Source organism: Bos taurus, chromosome 20, assembly GCF_002263795.3.
Source record: "Bos taurus isolate L1 Dominette 01449 registration number 42190680 breed Hereford chromosome 20, ARS-UCD2.0, whole genome shotgun sequence".
NCBI lineage: Eukaryota > Metazoa > Chordata > Mammalia > Artiodactyla > Bovidae > Bos > Bos taurus.
In genome coordinates, this window is record NC_037347.1 from 58,300,594 (window position 1) to 58,317,733 (window position 17,140).

The 17,140-nt window shown below is 44.8% G+C and overlaps 1 protein-coding gene across 3 annotated transcripts in view; it reads left to right on the forward strand.

Annotated features, from left to right (window-relative positions):
- The first annotated feature begins 6,933 nt into the window (after positions 1 to 6,933).
- The window catches only part of ANKH (ANKH inorganic pyrophosphate transport regulator), a 169,973-nt gene continuing 159,766 nt past the window's right edge, over positions 6,934 to 17,140 (forward strand). For 2 of the 3 annotated variants that reach the window (XM_059878696.1, XM_059878697.1), the window contains exon 1: positions 7,196 to 7,353. Coding sequence is in view for 1 of the 3 variants with exons in the window: in NM_001109793.1 (NP_001103263.1) it covers positions 7,258 to 7,353 (96 nt within the window). In the remaining 2 variants the exon portion in view is untranslated. 3 annotated transcript variants of the gene reach the window in all.

The window sequence follows — 17,140 nt, forward strand, 5'->3', positions numbered from 1 at the left end:
ATTTGAGCAAATTCCTCTGCAAGACTGAGGAGCCTAGCATGCTACAGTCTATAGAGTTGTGAAGAGTTGGATACAACTTAGCAGCTAAACAACAATTATAGAAAAATAAAAATAAGATGCATAAGGCACACATCTGTGCTCTGATTAAATCTGTCTCAAATCCTCTTCTCTGAATAAAAGAAAAATTAACAAGAAAAAAACAGGCATGAGAATTTTATCTCTGCTGTCCATATTGTCTTCTTTTGATTTAAATTTGTTTCAATATGTAAGACATAAATGTTTCCAAAGCCAAAATTTGATAATAAGTTACATTCAGAGAAATTCTTCCTCCTTCCCTGTTCCACATTGGTCTCTTACTTTTTTCCCTATAAATAAACATTTGAAAAATTTTTGTTTATATTTCCAATGTATCTTTTCACAAATATAAGCAAGTATACACAGGTACACACAGCCATATTCATATATCTCTCCTTTTTTATCCCCCAGTAGCAAACCATTTGAGATTGGCACCTTGCTTTTTTTCAGTTATCCGAATAGTCTGCAGGGTGGCACAGTGCATAGGAATCCACCCGCCAACGCAGGAGACACGGATTCGATCTCTGCTCCAGAAGATACCACGTGCCTCAGAGGAATAAAGCCGTGTGCCACGACTACTGAAGAGCACTCCCGCTAGGACCGCACACCGCAACTACTGAGCCACGTGCTGCAGCTAATGCAGCTCGCTTGCCAAGAGCTTGTGCTCCGCAGCAAGAGAAGCCGCTGCCATGAGAAGCCCACACACTGCCCGTGCTCACCACAGCTAGAGAAAGCCCACTCGCAGCAATGGAGACCCAGTGCAAGCAAAAATAAAATTAATTCATAAAAAAAAAATAGTCTGAAGATCACTTTCTATTCAGTTCAGTCGCTCAGTTGTGTCCGACTCTTTGCAACCCCATGGACTGCAGCACGTCAGGCTTCCCTGTCCATCACCAACTCAGGGGCTTACTCAAACTCATGTCCATTGAGTCGGTGATGTCATCCAACCAACTCATCCTCTGCCATATTATTTTACTTTATATTAGTACATAGAAATCTCCACTCACCTTTACAGCACATTTTGAAGCATCTGCATGGTCCCTTTAAAAAATATTATTAAAGAAGTTATTGAAAGTGAGAACTATAACTTTTAAAACCTTTTGATTGAAGTATAATTGATTTATAACGTTGTGTTGAATTTCGGCTGTACAGCAAAGTGACTCAGTTATACGGATATATTCTTCTCCACATTCTTCCCACTATGGTTTATCACGGGTATTCTTATAGTTCCCTGTGCTATACAGTAGGCCTTTGTTGTTCATCCACTCTGTATGTAACACTTTGCATCTGCTAACCCCAACTTCCTGATCCATCCCGCTCCACCCCAGTGGCAATCACAGGTCTGGAGAACTGTAACTCACGACAAAATTTAACTAGCAAATTCTAGCTTATCCACAGCAAAAGCTCAATTTCAGGATAATTTACCTATGCCACCTACCTCCTACCTCTAATTGTGGGGATATGCTGAGAGCTAAAACTGACTTTGAAAATTAAGCCAAGCAAATTATAAGCAGGCGTTGGGCTGGAAGGACACTGAGGTGGTAAAAGTAAAACTTGAAGATTTGGGCAGAACTTTTTGCTCTCTGGAAGCTTGGATGTGGGCAGAAACCATGACATCATGAAAGAGGTCAGTATTTATATGAACGCAATTACATAGTCTAGAATCAGAAGCCCCCCTCGGCCCATTTACAGTGAGCCATGTAGTAACACTGCCCTAGGCCCAGATGTGGGACCATAAAGCTGGAATTTATATCTAGTCTGCTTGATTTGGGAGGGCTTACTGACCACTTCAAAACTGGACACTGACATCTGGGTCTAAATCTTCCATCAAAACTGTCTGTTAGGGCTTCCCTGGTGGAACAGTGGGTAAGAATCCACCTGCTAATGCAGAAGACACTGGTTCAATCCCTTGTCTGGGAAGATTCCACATGCCCCGGAAAACGGAAGTCCTCAAACCGCAACTACCTAGCCTGTTCACCTAGAGCCTGTGCCCTGCCACAAGAGAAGCCACTGCAGTGAGAAGCTCTCACACGGCAACTAGAGAATAGTCCCATTCACCCCACCTAGAGGAAGCCCCCAGGCAGCAATGAAGACCCAGTGAAACCAAAAAATAAAAATAATTAAAATCCTTCCTCACTACTTTATCAAAAAAATTGGTTATACTAAATGCATGATATTGGATAATTCTGTGTGAGCCATGTATTAATATTCCCAAGTGGCTCAGTGGTAAAGAATCCAACTGCAAATGCAAGAGATGCAGAAGATAGGAGCCTGATTCTTGGGTTGGGAAGATCCCCTGGAGTAGGAAATGGCAACCCACTCCAGTATTCTTGCCTAGAAAATTTCATGGACAGAGGATCCCAGTGGGCTACAATCCATGGGACTGTAAAGAGTTGGACATGACTAAGCAAAAGAGCACACACACAGTGTGTTAATGATAATTCTTTGAAGTCAATCTTACACAAAGATTTATGACAACTGTTGCCAGATGAAGTCCACTGCTGTCTTTCCAACTGGATGCCATTGGGCTCCCCAAATCAAGGAACCGAACAGTAGAGTCCTAGAACTGTATGATCTTAAACATGATCTTTTATTCTGTCCTTTGCAGCAGATATTCCTTGAGGGTGTGTGTTCTCAGTCGCTTCAGTCGTGTCCGACTCACTGTGACCCTATGGACTGTAGCCCACCAAAGATGCTCTGTCCATGGGATTTTCCAGGCGAGAATACTGGAGTAGGTAGGCATTCCCTCCTCCAGGGGATCTTCCTGACCTAGGGATTGAACTTGGTGTCTCTTGAGTCTTCCACATTGCAGACAGGTTCTTTACCCCTAGCACTACCTGGGAAGCCCATCCTTGAGGGTGGGCTTTTGAACATAGTCATTTATGATCAATAGCAGAAAACAGTAAACCAGACATGTATGTGACTTTTAGAATTTTTGCATTCAGTTCAGTTCAGTTCAGTCGCTCAGTCATGTCTGACTCTTTGCAACCCCATGAATCGCAGCACACCAGGCTTCCCTGTCCCTCACTAACTCCTGGAGTTCACTCAAACTCACGTTCATCCTGTTAGTGATGCCATCCAGCCATCTCATCCTCTGTCATCCCCTTCTCCTCCTGCCCTCAATCCCTCCCAGCATCAGGGTCTTTTCCAATGAGTCAACTCTTTTCATGAGGTGGCCAAAGTACTGGAGTTTCAGCCTCAGCATCAGTCCTTCCAGTGAACACCCAGGACTGATCTCCTTTAGGATGGACTCGTTGGATCTCCTTGCAGTCCAAGGGACGCTCAAGAGTCTTCTCCAACACCACAGTTGAAAAGCATCAATTATTCAGCACTCAGCTTTCTTCACAGTCTAACTCTCACATCCATACATGACCACTGGAAAACCATAGCCTTGACTAGATGGACCTTTGTTGGCAAAGTAATATCTCTGCTTTTAAATATGCTATTTAGGTTGGTCATAACTTTCCTTCTAAAGACTAAGGTCTTTTAATTTCATGGCTGCAATCACCATCTGCAGTGATTTTGATATTAGAGTCTTCAAAACTGGGTATTAACAATTTCAGGCATTAAAATCATAGTATATTCCTGGTCTTTTATGAAATTGTTTTGGGAAGAGTAAATTTTTCCATGCTTTGAAATCAGTGCTAACTTGTACTTCTAAGGAAGTTTCATAAATAGTTTTTAGAACTCATTTTCTTTTTATGAACTTATATATGCCCATTGTGTTTAATATTGAAAAGTATAAAAGGAAATAACACTATGCAGCTATAACTAACCACTGTTAATAGTTGAGCTTATTTTTTCCAGCATTGTTTCCTGTAGTACACAATTTTTTCTTACACTATTGGATATAGGGTCTGTGGATCTTGTAATGATGTTTGTTGTTGTTTTTCAGTCGCCAAGTCCTGCCCAACTCTTCTCAACACCATGGATGGCAGCATGCCAGGCTTCCCTGTTCCTCACCATCTCCTGGAGTTTGCAAAAGTTCATGTCCATTGAATTGGTGATGCCATCCAACCATCTCATCCTCTGTCACCCTCTTCTTCTGCCTCAATCTTTCCCAGCATCAGGGTCTTTTCCAATAAGTCACCTGGTTAGCATCTAGTAGGAGAATGCAATGGCAACCCACTCCAGTGTTCTTGCCTGGAGACCCCCAGGGACGGGGGAGTCTGGTGGGCTGCCGTCTATGGGGTCACACAGAGTCAGACACTACTGAAGCCGCTTAGCAGCAGCAGCAGCAGCATCTGGTAATGATCATTAGACAAAAGCAATCAACTCTAAACTAAAAACTTTGTACATTGAAAGTAAAGCTGTACCCTCTGAAAGGTAATACTCTGAATCTAATTTAAATGATTTTGTGATCTCTTCTTGGCTTCTGGGTAGTTTAGAAAAACTTCCTATTCATAACTATCACCAGTATTCTGGAGTTATGCTTTCAAACAACTGCTAGGTTAAAAAGAGGAAGACAAAGAGAGAAAGACCAAAAACTCCCTATGAAATCCGATTTTGAATCTTTGACAAAAAAAACAAAAGTAACAGTTCCATTCAATTCCACATTGTCATAATGTGACTGAAATGCAAAGCCAGATGACACAATTAAATCATTTACTTTAAAAAAAAAAGCACACTTAGAATACTCAAACAAGGATGATGATCTCTCATTGATTCACTGGAACTTTCTCACTGTTCCTTCCTGAGACCAAAGCTGTGTGTTTGCAGCAGCAACAGCCGTGTGGTTGGTCCTTGTCCAGGGAAACTGAACTTGCTGAGGATCGATTGAGAACCTTATCAACCCCGGATCCTAGACAAAGGTCGGTGTAATTAGACTGCTTTAAGGAAAATTGCTAGCCGACAGAATGGATAAACCATGAGGTAATATTTGCTTTAGAAAAAAACTCCTTCCCTGAATATCCTTTAAATAATAGGCTCTCTTGATCCACTTAAAACAAGATCCAACGAGAGTAAAACATACCTTTGAGGAACTTCCTATTAAAGAGAGTCCTGTACACAAGAACTTCCTGTTTTGCTGGAAAATCTCTTAAATAATACTATTTGACATATATAACACAACAAATAATTACCAGAATCTTAATTTTAATTATAGGCCATGTAATATGATGTTACATCAGAGCTGCAAGGTAAATGAGCTTCCTATTTCTCAAGGCCTTGTTCTGTTTGGAATTTTAAAAAGTCTTTTAAAATTAAAAAAAAAAAAAAGAAAATGGAAATATTTCATGGAAGTAAGGAAAACATCTAATATTTTCAAATAATTCTGAAATACCTGAACCCAGGAGGTGGAGATTGCAAGCTTACTATGAACGCAAGCTTAACAACTCTAAATGGGAGGTAACAGGCTTGTGCCTGGGTGTACAATTACATTCTAATAATTAATCTATTTAATATGCTAAGTAAACTTTAAGAGATGGGGGAGCGAGTGCAAAATAATATGAGAAAGACAGGCTAAAAAACATGCAGACATACCAACCCCTCATTCAAAAATTACGAATTTCTGGAGGCAGAGCATTTAACAGGGTACAGCTCCAAGTGCAGGGGCTTTGCGAGCACACAGGTTACACGCCTATGAATCTAGATGTGCACACGAGGCCTTCTGTGTCCTCCTTTAAGGTACAGTGATTTCCACGCACCTCTCCCTTCATGAGATGCCTGACGATGCGGGCCTGGGCCCTCCGGTCACAGCGCACCAGTGCAGAGAGCCATGGTGGATGCCCGCGTTTGCTGCCTGGCTCACAGTTTTAAATTTTTAGGTAAAACATTCAGCACAGCTCTTATTTACCCTCAAATCACTGAGCAAGTGTCATAAAACAGATTTTTCTTTCCTTCTCCTTCTATATGAAAAAGAGACACACTTTTTGAGTTTTGCTTTGTTGTTTACAATCGTGACGTCTGCAGAGGAACCTCAGCTCACAGTTGGCAAAGTCGGCTGGGAACCGGTCTGGGCCCCCCAAAAGCCGGCGCCCCCACCCTGGGAGCCTTTGGGCACGATGCCCGCGGCCCTGCGCGCATTCCAAGCCCTCCTCGCCCGCGCCCAAGGATGCGGGTCCCCGTCGCTCCTGGACACCCTGAGAGAGAGATGCTCGTTTTCTGGGTGTCTCCCGCCCGCCCAGAGCGAAGCCTCCATGTCTCCCGGGCCCCCAGCTGTCCAGGTGGGCCCCAAGCAGGTCCCCGCTCCGCTCTAGGCGGCCACCCGGGGATGGGGCTGGCGCGGCGCCTGCTATGGGAGGTGGGGTCCTCCTAATCCCGCTCCCTCCCGGCCCCTGCGCGCCCCATCCTTTCCAGAGCATCCGCGCTCCAGCCGCCCATTTCCCACACGTCCTGGCTCTTCCCGGGACGGTGAGGGGAGCCCAGCACCCCCGGCCCCACGCGGCTCGGGCGTCAGGGCCCGGCCAGGGAGCCGGGGCGGCCCCGGAGCCTCCCGATTGCTGGGTGCGCTCTCCTCCTCAGGCGTCCCCCGGGCGGCGCCCTCGGGTGCAGGCCGCGCGTTCGCCAGACCCCCCCAGCCCGCTTCCCCCGCAGCCCCGCGCCGCCGCCCTCTCGCCGCGTCCCGGGCACCGCGCGGCCCGGACGGCGGAGGCGGCGGCCCCGCGGCCCGTGCGTGCGCAGCGCCCCCCGCGGCCGAGCGGAGCGCAGACGGCGGCGCCGGGAAGGAGGGCGCCGCCCGCCCGCCCCGGCCCGGCCCGGCCCGGCCCGGCCCCTTCCCCAGTTCGCCGCCTGCCCCCAGCCCCCGGGGCCGCGGGCCGTGTCCGCGCCTCCGCGCCCGCCCCTGATTTCCTCCGCGCGGCGGCGGCGGCGGCGGCGGCGCCTCGTGCGCGCGGTTATTTATTTCCGGGCCCAAAGCGCTTATAATGGAGCCGCTGTCAGCAGAGCCTCCCGCCGCCGCCGCCGCCGCCGCCGCCGCCGCCGCTGTCCCTCCTCTTTTTTTTCCCGGCAGATCTTTGTTGTGTGGGAGGGCAGCAGGGATGGACTTGAGCTTGAGGATCTCCTGCTAGAGCAGCCGCGCTTGGAGAGAGGGCGCCGCAGCCGCGAGGAGGAGCCGCCGCCGCCGCCCCGAGGCCCCTCCGGACCTGGCCTCCGCGTCCTCCCGCGCCCCCGCCCGGCCCGCGCCTCCCGGCACAGTCCCCTCGCGGCGGCAGATGTGTGTGGGGTCAGCCCACGGCGGGGACTATGGTGAAATTCCCGGCGCTCACGCACTACTGGCCCCTGATCCGGTTCCTGGTGCCCCTGGGTATCACCAACATAGCCATCGACTTCGGGGAGCAGGTAAGCCCCGGCCACCACCACCCTCCCCCCACCGGACAGCGACGCCCCACACTCTGCGCCCCGCGCCCAGCTCCTTGCTCCCTCTCTGCCTTGGCCTCAGATGCCCGGGCATTTAGTGGATGGGGACAGAGGCGAGTCACCTGCTCCGCGAGGCTCTTTTTAAAATCCTAGAACATTTGGTGGGGTTGACAGCTTGTCAAAGATGACTTTCTGGCATTCCATTCCTCCTCCTCCTTCCCCCAATTATTCAGCAGACTTTTCCAGCTCTCCCTGGAAAACGTGAAAAACCCGGAGGGCTTGGAGCTTCACCTATAGAAAGGTTTTTCGTGCACGGAAGGAGTATTATGTAATTTGTGATTATGTAAACCTCTGGTTTATGAGTAAAATGTAGTTTCTAATAGCTTGAGTGCCGACGGTTTTATTTATCCCGAGTTTGTGGTGATGGTGATGATGGGGGGAATTTTGCATTAGAATGTGTTCAAGTTGATTTCCCAGGTACTACTACTTTTTTTTTTTTTTTTTTTTTTTAAGCTCTTGTATGAATTAGAGGTGTCCCAGCTGTGTTCTGATAAGCCAGCCATTGGCCATCTCTAGTTTGGGGTTTCTTTTTTTTTTCCCGTCTTGGATCACCAAAGAAGGGGCGCACATTTTTGTTTGTTGCCTTCTCATCCTTGTTTCTTTTTCTTGTTTTCCCCCATTTCTGTCCATGTGGCGTCATTGCAAATCGAGCGCTGCAGACTCCAGCAGCGGGGCTTTGGTGCTTGGCACTCCCCACTCCGCCGGTGGGGACCGTTTTCGCAGGCCTCCTGCGGGATGCGGTTGCATTTTTAAGGCTGGGAAGAGTGTTGGGGGGAGGGGGCAGCACCTGTCACCTTGATGGGCAGGTGTCCGAAGGGCCCCGGGGAGTGACTGAGCAGCACCTGCCATTGTCGTAACATATGTCTTTTCCTTTAAGTCAGGAGACTTGAAGGATGTTTGTATAGAAAGAGCATCTATTTAGATGCACCTTTAGTTTAAAAGAAAACAAACTAAAACAAATAGTTTTTCAGAAGGGGATACATTTGACTCCTCCTTTTGGTGAGTATCTGCTTGCCTTTGTCTCTCTGTGCTCAGAACTTTTGACTGAATGCAACTGTTTAGCTAGGGAATGCTTAGCCCATCTTAAAAGCTACTTTTTTTTACTTGAAATTGTATTGTGGACAAGTGTTCACAATGTAGCAAAGCCTCTGGAGACCTCTGTCTAGCTAGGAAGCCAGCTTAGTTCTTTTGATGAAATATTATGTCTTTTCTGTTGCCACTTTGCTCTGCCAGCACCTCCCTAGGGTCCTCCAAGGGCTCCACCTTCCCCCCTCCCCTCTCCTTCTTGCATAATTAACTGGTGACTTTGGGCATTTCCTCTAAAATTTGGAAAGGTTTTTAGGCCCGAACTTATTACATTGCACATTTTAGGTGAGTTAAGTTCAATGTGTTCACCTTAACCTTTTACTATTTTCTTGTCTTCTCGGAGCTGCCCTAAAGGCTCTGAGGTTGCTCAACTGATCCCTTCTTCCTGAACTGTGGTGCCTGTGCGTGTGTGTGTGTGTGTGTGTGTGTGCTATAGGGATAACTGGGAGAAATGAGTTTTCTTTGCCATAATTAAACGGCCTGAAACATACCACAGTGTTGCCTCACATTTGCCTTGATTTAATGCAAGGTGATACAACTAAGAATTTTATTTTAGTGTAAAGAAAGGAGTCTCCCTGAGATCATAAAAGGGAGGCTAGACATAAAAGAAGCCATACAAGTGGTCTATCCTAGTGGGTCTAGTTGAAACTCATCCTTGAGATGCTAAGCTCCTCGATGTAGGTGACATAGCAAAGTGCTGAAAGAGTCATCTTGTTTCACAGAAGCAAGTTTTATCAACAAGTGTTTTTTGTTTGTTTTTTTTTTGAGGCCCTTATCCCTTAAGTGCCAGTGTATTTATGGGGTTACAGGCTGCCTGGTGGTGGAGATAGTTTATCAGAGTTGAGGGTAGAGAGATGGAGGGAAGAAACTGATATGTTTCCAAAACCTTGCTTTGCCTTCTGGCATCAGATGATAATTTGACAAAACAGGGCAGAGTGCAAAGAACAAAACTGACTTTTTCTTACTGTAAAACTGAAGGGGAAGAAAAACAGTGTGAGCTAAAGAGTGACTGGGTCTTAGGTGGGTTGTGAATAAAAGAACATTTTAGCCCAACTGCTTTTAGGCACAATAAAGAGGAGGAAAAATGATCCCATTATATGCAAATATGGATCTACTTTAGACTTCTGAAAGTATGCAGCTCTTGACATGGAGTCTTATCTAGTTCTCTAGACAGATGGACACATGTAGGTTTCTACCTTCTTTCCAAGCAGGCAGGTGTGTTACACCTTGCTCTGGGCGAACAGTGATTCACATTTCAGTAATTTACCAATCCTCAAGTAGGCAGGTGACATGGGTGTCTAAAGGTCAGAACAGCCCCTGGTTCCCAAGCTTTCGAGAGGAAACCCAAAATCAAAAAATAAAGCATCTCACTTGCTTTTAAGTCTCAAGAACGAAAGGATACTGAAATCATTTAAAATGTTTCTTAGGTTAAGGTTTTTCTGTTCGTAAACATCTTGGTTTGTGGTTTCTGTAGAAAATGTGGACAGAACTTTTAAAATGAAAATCCAGCTATATGCACGATTCCACTGAAATTTGAATAAGCTGCCCATGTGACCACGTGAAGTTATTACAGTCATCTCAGAGCTGTTAGTGTTGGGGGGAGGGTGCTGTGAAAAGGCCTGTGACGGTCTATCCAGGGCCTCCTGATGGTTTTCCATGAACATTATCTGTTTTGTATAGCTTTCCCTGTAATGTTAAGGTCAGCCAAGGAAGAAACCCGAATATTATGGAATATTTATTCTAACAAAATCTTTCATCACACTTTTCAGTTTTGATGGTGGCAGTAATTTGGAGGTCGGGGCACGTGTTGAATTCTACACTGGAAAAAAAAAAAAAAGGCTATATGAAATAGAATGACCTGCTTCTTAATATTAAGCATAGGCATCATAGAAAAAAATGGACTTCCCTGACGGTCCAGTGGTTAAGACTCTGAGATTCCAATGCAGGGGGCAAGGGTTTGACCCCTGGTCAGGGAACTAAGATCCCACATGCCCTGCAGTGCACCAAAAGATAGAAGAAGAAAGAAAAAAAGAGAACACATCGCTTATTGCAGAAACTAGAATAATGTTTGTAGAACCCTTTAGGTGTGTTGAACACTTTATGAAAATTGTACTATATGTGAAATTATCATTTTATCTCTATTTTTACAGATTAAGAATCAAAAGGATTCATTGCTTCCATTCATCGAGCACTTTGTTTGTATTTGTAATGTCTCAGCACATGTTATATATGGGGAAAGAATAAGAGGCTTAGGCATGTTAAGGCATAAGTTCACACAGACAGTGCAGGGCAGAATCAGGGTTCAAACCATGTCTCCCTGGCCCTTAGCCATTCTGGTCTCTGCTTATGCACTGAGAGCCACCCCAGGAGTTTTCTTAGAAATTTAGAAGCAACTTCTGGCTTTTCTAAGTCCCAGCCTTGGTTTAGATGTAATCTTAGCTGTCATATTTTGAATTTTAAAAGACTCAACAGATGTAGGATGGTCATAACAAAAGTCTTTCAGGAAAGGCAGATTGTGACCAAGAGGGTCATGTAAGAAGAGTCCGATTATCTAGATCATTAATTAAATCAATGCTGTATCTTACTTTGATGAGGTTCGCATAGCCTGTGGTTAAAAGTGAGGGGAAAGAGGAAGAAACAAGTGATATTGCCCCAAATTGTGTAGAAATCACTTAGTCTTTATCATCTGAGCAATACAGATTGCTAAGGAAAGATGGAAGATGCAGAGAGAAGTTTTGAACGATGTATTTCTTCAGAAGTGTCTGCAAATGTCCATTTGATGTCACCGTATTCAGAGGGCTGTGATTTCTGTTTAAAATCAAACTTGATACAAGGTCCCTGAATTCCTTAAAAGCCAAGTTTGCCAAATTATGTAGACTAAATCAGTAATTCATTTTTTAGGGTATCTGTTAACACTTAAAGGTGGCACTATTGGTAAAGAACCCTCCTGCTAATGCTAGAGACCTAAGAGACACGGGTTTGATTCCTGGGTGGGGAAGATCCCCTGGAGGAGGGTACGCCACCCACTCCTGTATTCTAGCCTGGAAAGTCCCATGGACAGAAGAGCCTGGAGGGCTACAGTCCGTGAGGTCACAAAGACGTGACTGACGTGCCTTAGCACATACACACGCCATGACACTTAAAATGTTAAAGATGGCTTTGCTGGGGAGACTTGAAAGAGAAAAAAGATAACGTTGTTCTCATTGAGGAAGAAACGTGTTCTGCTCTGTGCCAGGCAGTTTGACACCCAAGTGATTACTTGTTATTGCAGGTTATTTCAGATAACCCTGAGTGAATCAATCAATTTGGTTGGGTCCAGTATGATACCAGGAAAGACCCAAGTTAATCTGTGAGCGAAGAGTTTTGCATATGAATTGTTAATTACTAGAGTAAGATGTGTGACAGGAATGTTTCACGTTTCCCCAGCCCCCTTTCTTACTTGTGAAACCTTTAGTTAGGTTTCCATGGTGTAAGAGGGTTTCAAATTACTAACATCATAAAATAGGGGGAGAAAAAGAGAGAGAGAGAGAGAAGCCCCAGAAAAGTGGCTTAATAAATATTCCCCTTGTCTGCTAGTAGAGAAATGAGCTCCAGCCCACCCCAGTTTTAAAAAGGTCTCCAGGAGGTATGGGAGTGTTTTTCAGTGAATGTTGTACATGGTACTGGCCACTTCATCCAAGGTCAGTACATGATGGAAGAGCTCCCCAGGCTGAGCTTGCCCTCAGTAATAACAAAAGTGTCCATTGCTTGTTTCACTTTCCAAAGTACTGACAGAAAAGGAGACCCCAGAATGCATTTCTAAGTAACTGTAGGCGAGAGACTTTTTTCCTCCTTCAGTCTATTCTATACTCTTGGACTAACTCTCAAAACAGCATTTATGTTTTTGAATTATTAAAGTAACATATGCCATTTAAAGTTTGGTTTGCTTGTGGGCTCAGCCAGGTTCCACTCTTTGCAAACCCATGGACTCTAGCCCACCAGGCTCCTCTGTCCATGGGATTTTCCAGGGAAGAATACTGGAATGGGTTGCCATTTCTTTCTCCAGATGATCTTCCTGACCCAAGGATTGAACCGATCTCTTGCATTTCCTGCATTGGTAGGTGCATTCTTTACCACCGTGCCACCTGGGAAGCCCCCAAAGTTTGGTTACATATTAAAAAAACATGGGGGAAAACATAAATTACCTCTAATGCTACTGTGAAGAAAAACCCTATAATATTTTAGATATCTCCTGCCTTTTTTTTTTTACATAATTAAGGAGATATATATACATATATATATATATATGTATGTTTCACAGAACTCACATGTATTTTTCCCATGTCACTTAAAGTATTTAACTGTGGTTTGAAGTAGCAGCATAATTTGTGATTGTGTGAACATGCATAATTTCATTTGCTGTATATTCTCCTATTGTTTAAATGTTGAGGGGTTTTTTTGTTTGCTTTTTCCAGTGTAAACTTAGTGGACATCTTTGTGTAATAGGTAGATAATGTGTTTTCTCTGATTGCCTTGGGCGTCATGCCTGGCATAAGTTGATGCCTATTTCAGTTTCTCATTCCTACATAGAAACTGAGGTCACTGGCAGTCTGTATTTAGTCAAGGACACTGGCCCTCTTTAGTTCCATTGACAGTTACTTCTCCACTGTGTTTTCCCAGTTTCCTTTAGACATACTGATGTATTTGCATCTAAAGTACCTCTCTTCCATTGCATTTAGGTAAGTAGATTATTTCTAGAACCTCAAAGATATAATCTTGTGGTTTGTTTCTTTACTCATTTATTTATTGGGGTGGTTTGATGAGCAGCCTAACTACTACTTTGTCAGAACACTTCTTCCTTCAGAAGGTATTCTAATACTTCATGCATCAAGACAATATCTAAATCTTTTTCTAGTAATACATCAAATTCTTTAAAAGCAGTTTTAAAAGTATACCAAATAATAATAATAATATATAACATAATAATAATAATATTTATGGTACCATTTCACTTTTTTGACATGACAAACCCAGTTTCATATTTGTGGCCAGTAACTGGTTTCCATGTCTTTTTGCTCTCCCTTGTCTGATCTGGGGCAATGGGGTAGATTATGTTGGGATGAGAGGTGAGAGGTCATATGTGGAAAGTCATTCCTTTAATGTCCTGTATAAGTCAGAATAAATAAACTCGTTAAACTTATACCAGAGTGACTTGGGTCATGTCTACATTTTAAAAAATCAATTCGGTAATTTTTTTAGCACCTGCGACTTAATTAGTCAATGAAGTGATGCCACAGCGCTGCATTTTCTGGGTACGAGCTACCTCTCTGAGTGCATTTTCTTGATAATTGAAGCATATCCCTTAAAACGCAGATCACTGGTTTTCTTTTTGTAGCACGAGATTGTTATTGCTGGAAAGCTATATTGCAATTTTTCTACCATATTAAATCAATGCTGTATGCAAAGCACAAAGAACATCTTTCTCGTGGCTTGTGAATGTTGTGCAAGGCAATCAGCTGACAAGATGTCCACTGACAGGTGATATTCAACAGACTTAACAACAAGTTTGGCACTGACTGATAAAATAAAAATAATAAGATAATAATGAATGAAAATAGCAAATATATGTTGAATACTTGCTTTTTCATTTTCTGCTTTGGATCTGCCCTGGACCCCAGAAACTAAACTCCATTAGAAGGCCATGAAAAAAATGAAGAATATATAATTTTGGAGGCCTCCCATGGGGAAAAAAAAAAGCATATATACTTTATGACACTAGCCCTCCTGCCCTGGCCTAATTTTGTTTCTCTTCTAGAGAGATTCTAGAGTCCCTGTCAGGTAGGTGATATTTGAATAAGGGAAGCATTTGACACAGGCCCTGCTCTCAAATCAGGTCACATCAGTTGAGAAAACATACAGGAAACACTTTTGCAGTCGGAGCATCACAGAGAAGATGGCTCGTTGTGCACTGCTGTTTGTGATAACGTGAAGCGAGGCATTCAGCATTCTAAGTAGCACACACTGAGTGTGTGGTCTTGGCGATGAAATAGTAAGCCGTGAAGAGGTCGTTCTCACAGCTTGTCTCCCCTGCCTCCTTCTCTCTAAACTCTCCTGTCCCCAAAGTGGATACCACCTGTCTATAGAGATGAGAATCCCATGGACAGAGGAGCCTGGCCGGCTACAAGAGTCGAACATGACTTAGCGACTAAACCACCATAGAGATGAGAATAGAAGTCACAGGAAGGGAAATTAGTGGACTTCATACCAAGCCATATAAACCACAGGTTTTATTCCTGTTTTTTGTTTTGTTTTGTTTTTAATACATACTTTCGGTCATGCCTTGTGGCATATGGGATCTTAGTTTCCTGCGTGCACGCGTCAGTGAGTCGTGTCCAACTCTTTGCAACCCCGTGGACTGTAGTCCGCCAGGCTCCTCTGTCCATGGAATTTTCCAGGCAAGAGTAGTGGGGTGGGTTGCATGCTCCAAGAGATCTTCCTGACCCTGGGATCAAACCCACATCTCATGTGTCTTCTGCATTGGCAGGTAGGTTCTTTACCACTCGCACCACCTGGAAAACCCCTTAGTTCCCTAACCAGGGATCAAACCTATGCCCCTTTCACTGGAAGATCAGAGTGTAACCACTGGACCACCAAGCAAGTCCCTCTGTTTTATTTTTGCTGTTTCTATGGTTTGGGGGTCATTCAGCTGCAATGCCAACAACCAAGTACCATTCACAATGCTGAGAACAAATGAGCTTATAACAACCAAGACTGTAGTTATCTCAGGTCAGCTGATGATTTCTGCATCACAACTTCCTGGTTCTATATAGTTGCTTCTCCATGCCAAAAATGTTTTCCAAGTCCATCGTGGGAAGGGAAATAACTTACTTATTTGTCAGGGCAAAGGTGGTATTTATTCCACTAGATAATGAGCGTGTACATCTGGTCCAGGAAATGCCACATGGTCCCAAGGGCAGATGGACCAGCTTCATTTCCACTGGTCTAAGTTACAGCTCACAGGGTCTAGCCGACTTATACATTTTTCATGGGGTTTTGATATCACAAGATTGGCAAGGCTTTCCATGAGACTGATACCCAGCGCAAGGTTGTTTTCTTGTAGGTGAGTTTGTCAGTATGAACAGACAGACCTCTTACCAAAATGAGTCCACGTCTCTGTCCCCAACCTTGGGGTGGGTGAGGGGCTGGGTGGATGGCTCCTTCTTCTCTGGCATAAGGAGGCAAGAGGCACCTCCTTGCCCCCATTCTCGGCACACATCCTGAGCCTGCTCTTGCGGCTGCAGTGTGCCCATTTTCATCCCGCCTGGATGGGGACTGCGGCTGGCCCTGGGGGACCTATGACTCCAGGCTGGGAGGAAGTGAACAGCAAAAGTGGGACTCTGGCTGAGAACTTTCAAAGGTGACTAGAAACGTGAGGCTGAGACTCCTCAGGGCATGCAACTGGAACCAAACGGTTGGAACGCAGAATGTTTACCAGCAGATTAAAGGAGCAAACTGAGCCAAGATGAGAGGGACAGGAGTTGGCTCTGTGGCCATGATCTTCCCAGGATGTCAGAAGTAAAGGTAATTTACTTTGTGAGGCACACAGGAAGGGTTGGTTTGGGTGGGGGAACTTTCAGGATTGTGGTCCAGCGTAAGCATTTACATGGTGAGAGCTGGTCACTCCTGATTTTCTTAACTAAAGCGTAATGCGAGTGTGCTAAGTCAATTCAGGCGTGTCCAACTCTTTGCAACCCTATGGACTGTAGCCCACCAGGCTCCTCTCTCCACGGGATTCTCCAGGCAAGAATACTGGAGTGGGTAGCCATTTCCTCCTCCAGGGGATCTTCCTGACCCAGGGATTGAACCCACACCTCTTGCAGCTTCTGTATTACAGGTAGATTCTTTACCACTGAGCTGCCCAGGGGAAGCCAAATAATAATGAGCCCACATCAATGAGCTTGTATGCATCCCTGTTCAGTTTTTTGTCTTTTTTTTTTTTTTTTTAAGAAATACACCATTAAGTCTAGGGAAGTTTCTGAGTCCCAGACTGTCATTTTTTTCACTTGCCAATTGGCATACGTGTGGCTGTTTAGTGTTTTCAGAGGTGTCTTTAGGATGATAAGAAGTATATATACTACTGACTGCTGCTCCATAAACAGCCCCAAGATCTGTTGGCCACTGGGTCATGCATTTTAACACAGGGCAATGGTGATGTGGAGAATCTAAAATAGCAGATTACAAAAAAAGAGAAAAAAAAGTCATCTGACTCCTTTAAATGGTTTGGCAGGAAATTCACCGTGGCTGGGACACAGCTGCCTCCCACGATGTGTGGCCTAAACTTGATATTTTATAAGGACAGACAGCACAGAGGAGAGTAACAAATAACGATGCTTCATAAGAGAGTGGTAGCTGTTGCCTCTTCAGGATCCTAGCCAAGTCCAACGCAGAAGCAACTGAAAAGACCCCTTGCCACCCGCTTGATCCAAAACAGGGAGTCAGAGGTCTCTGCTCTGCTTTAGACTCACATTCAGTTCTGTTTCCCTGGAGCTCTCCTGGGAGCTTGTTTTTTCTTGGGCCGGTTATGGTTCCACCCCCTCCCATGTCCTCTGTAGCGTTGCATCACCTGGAATCCCACGGGAGGTCA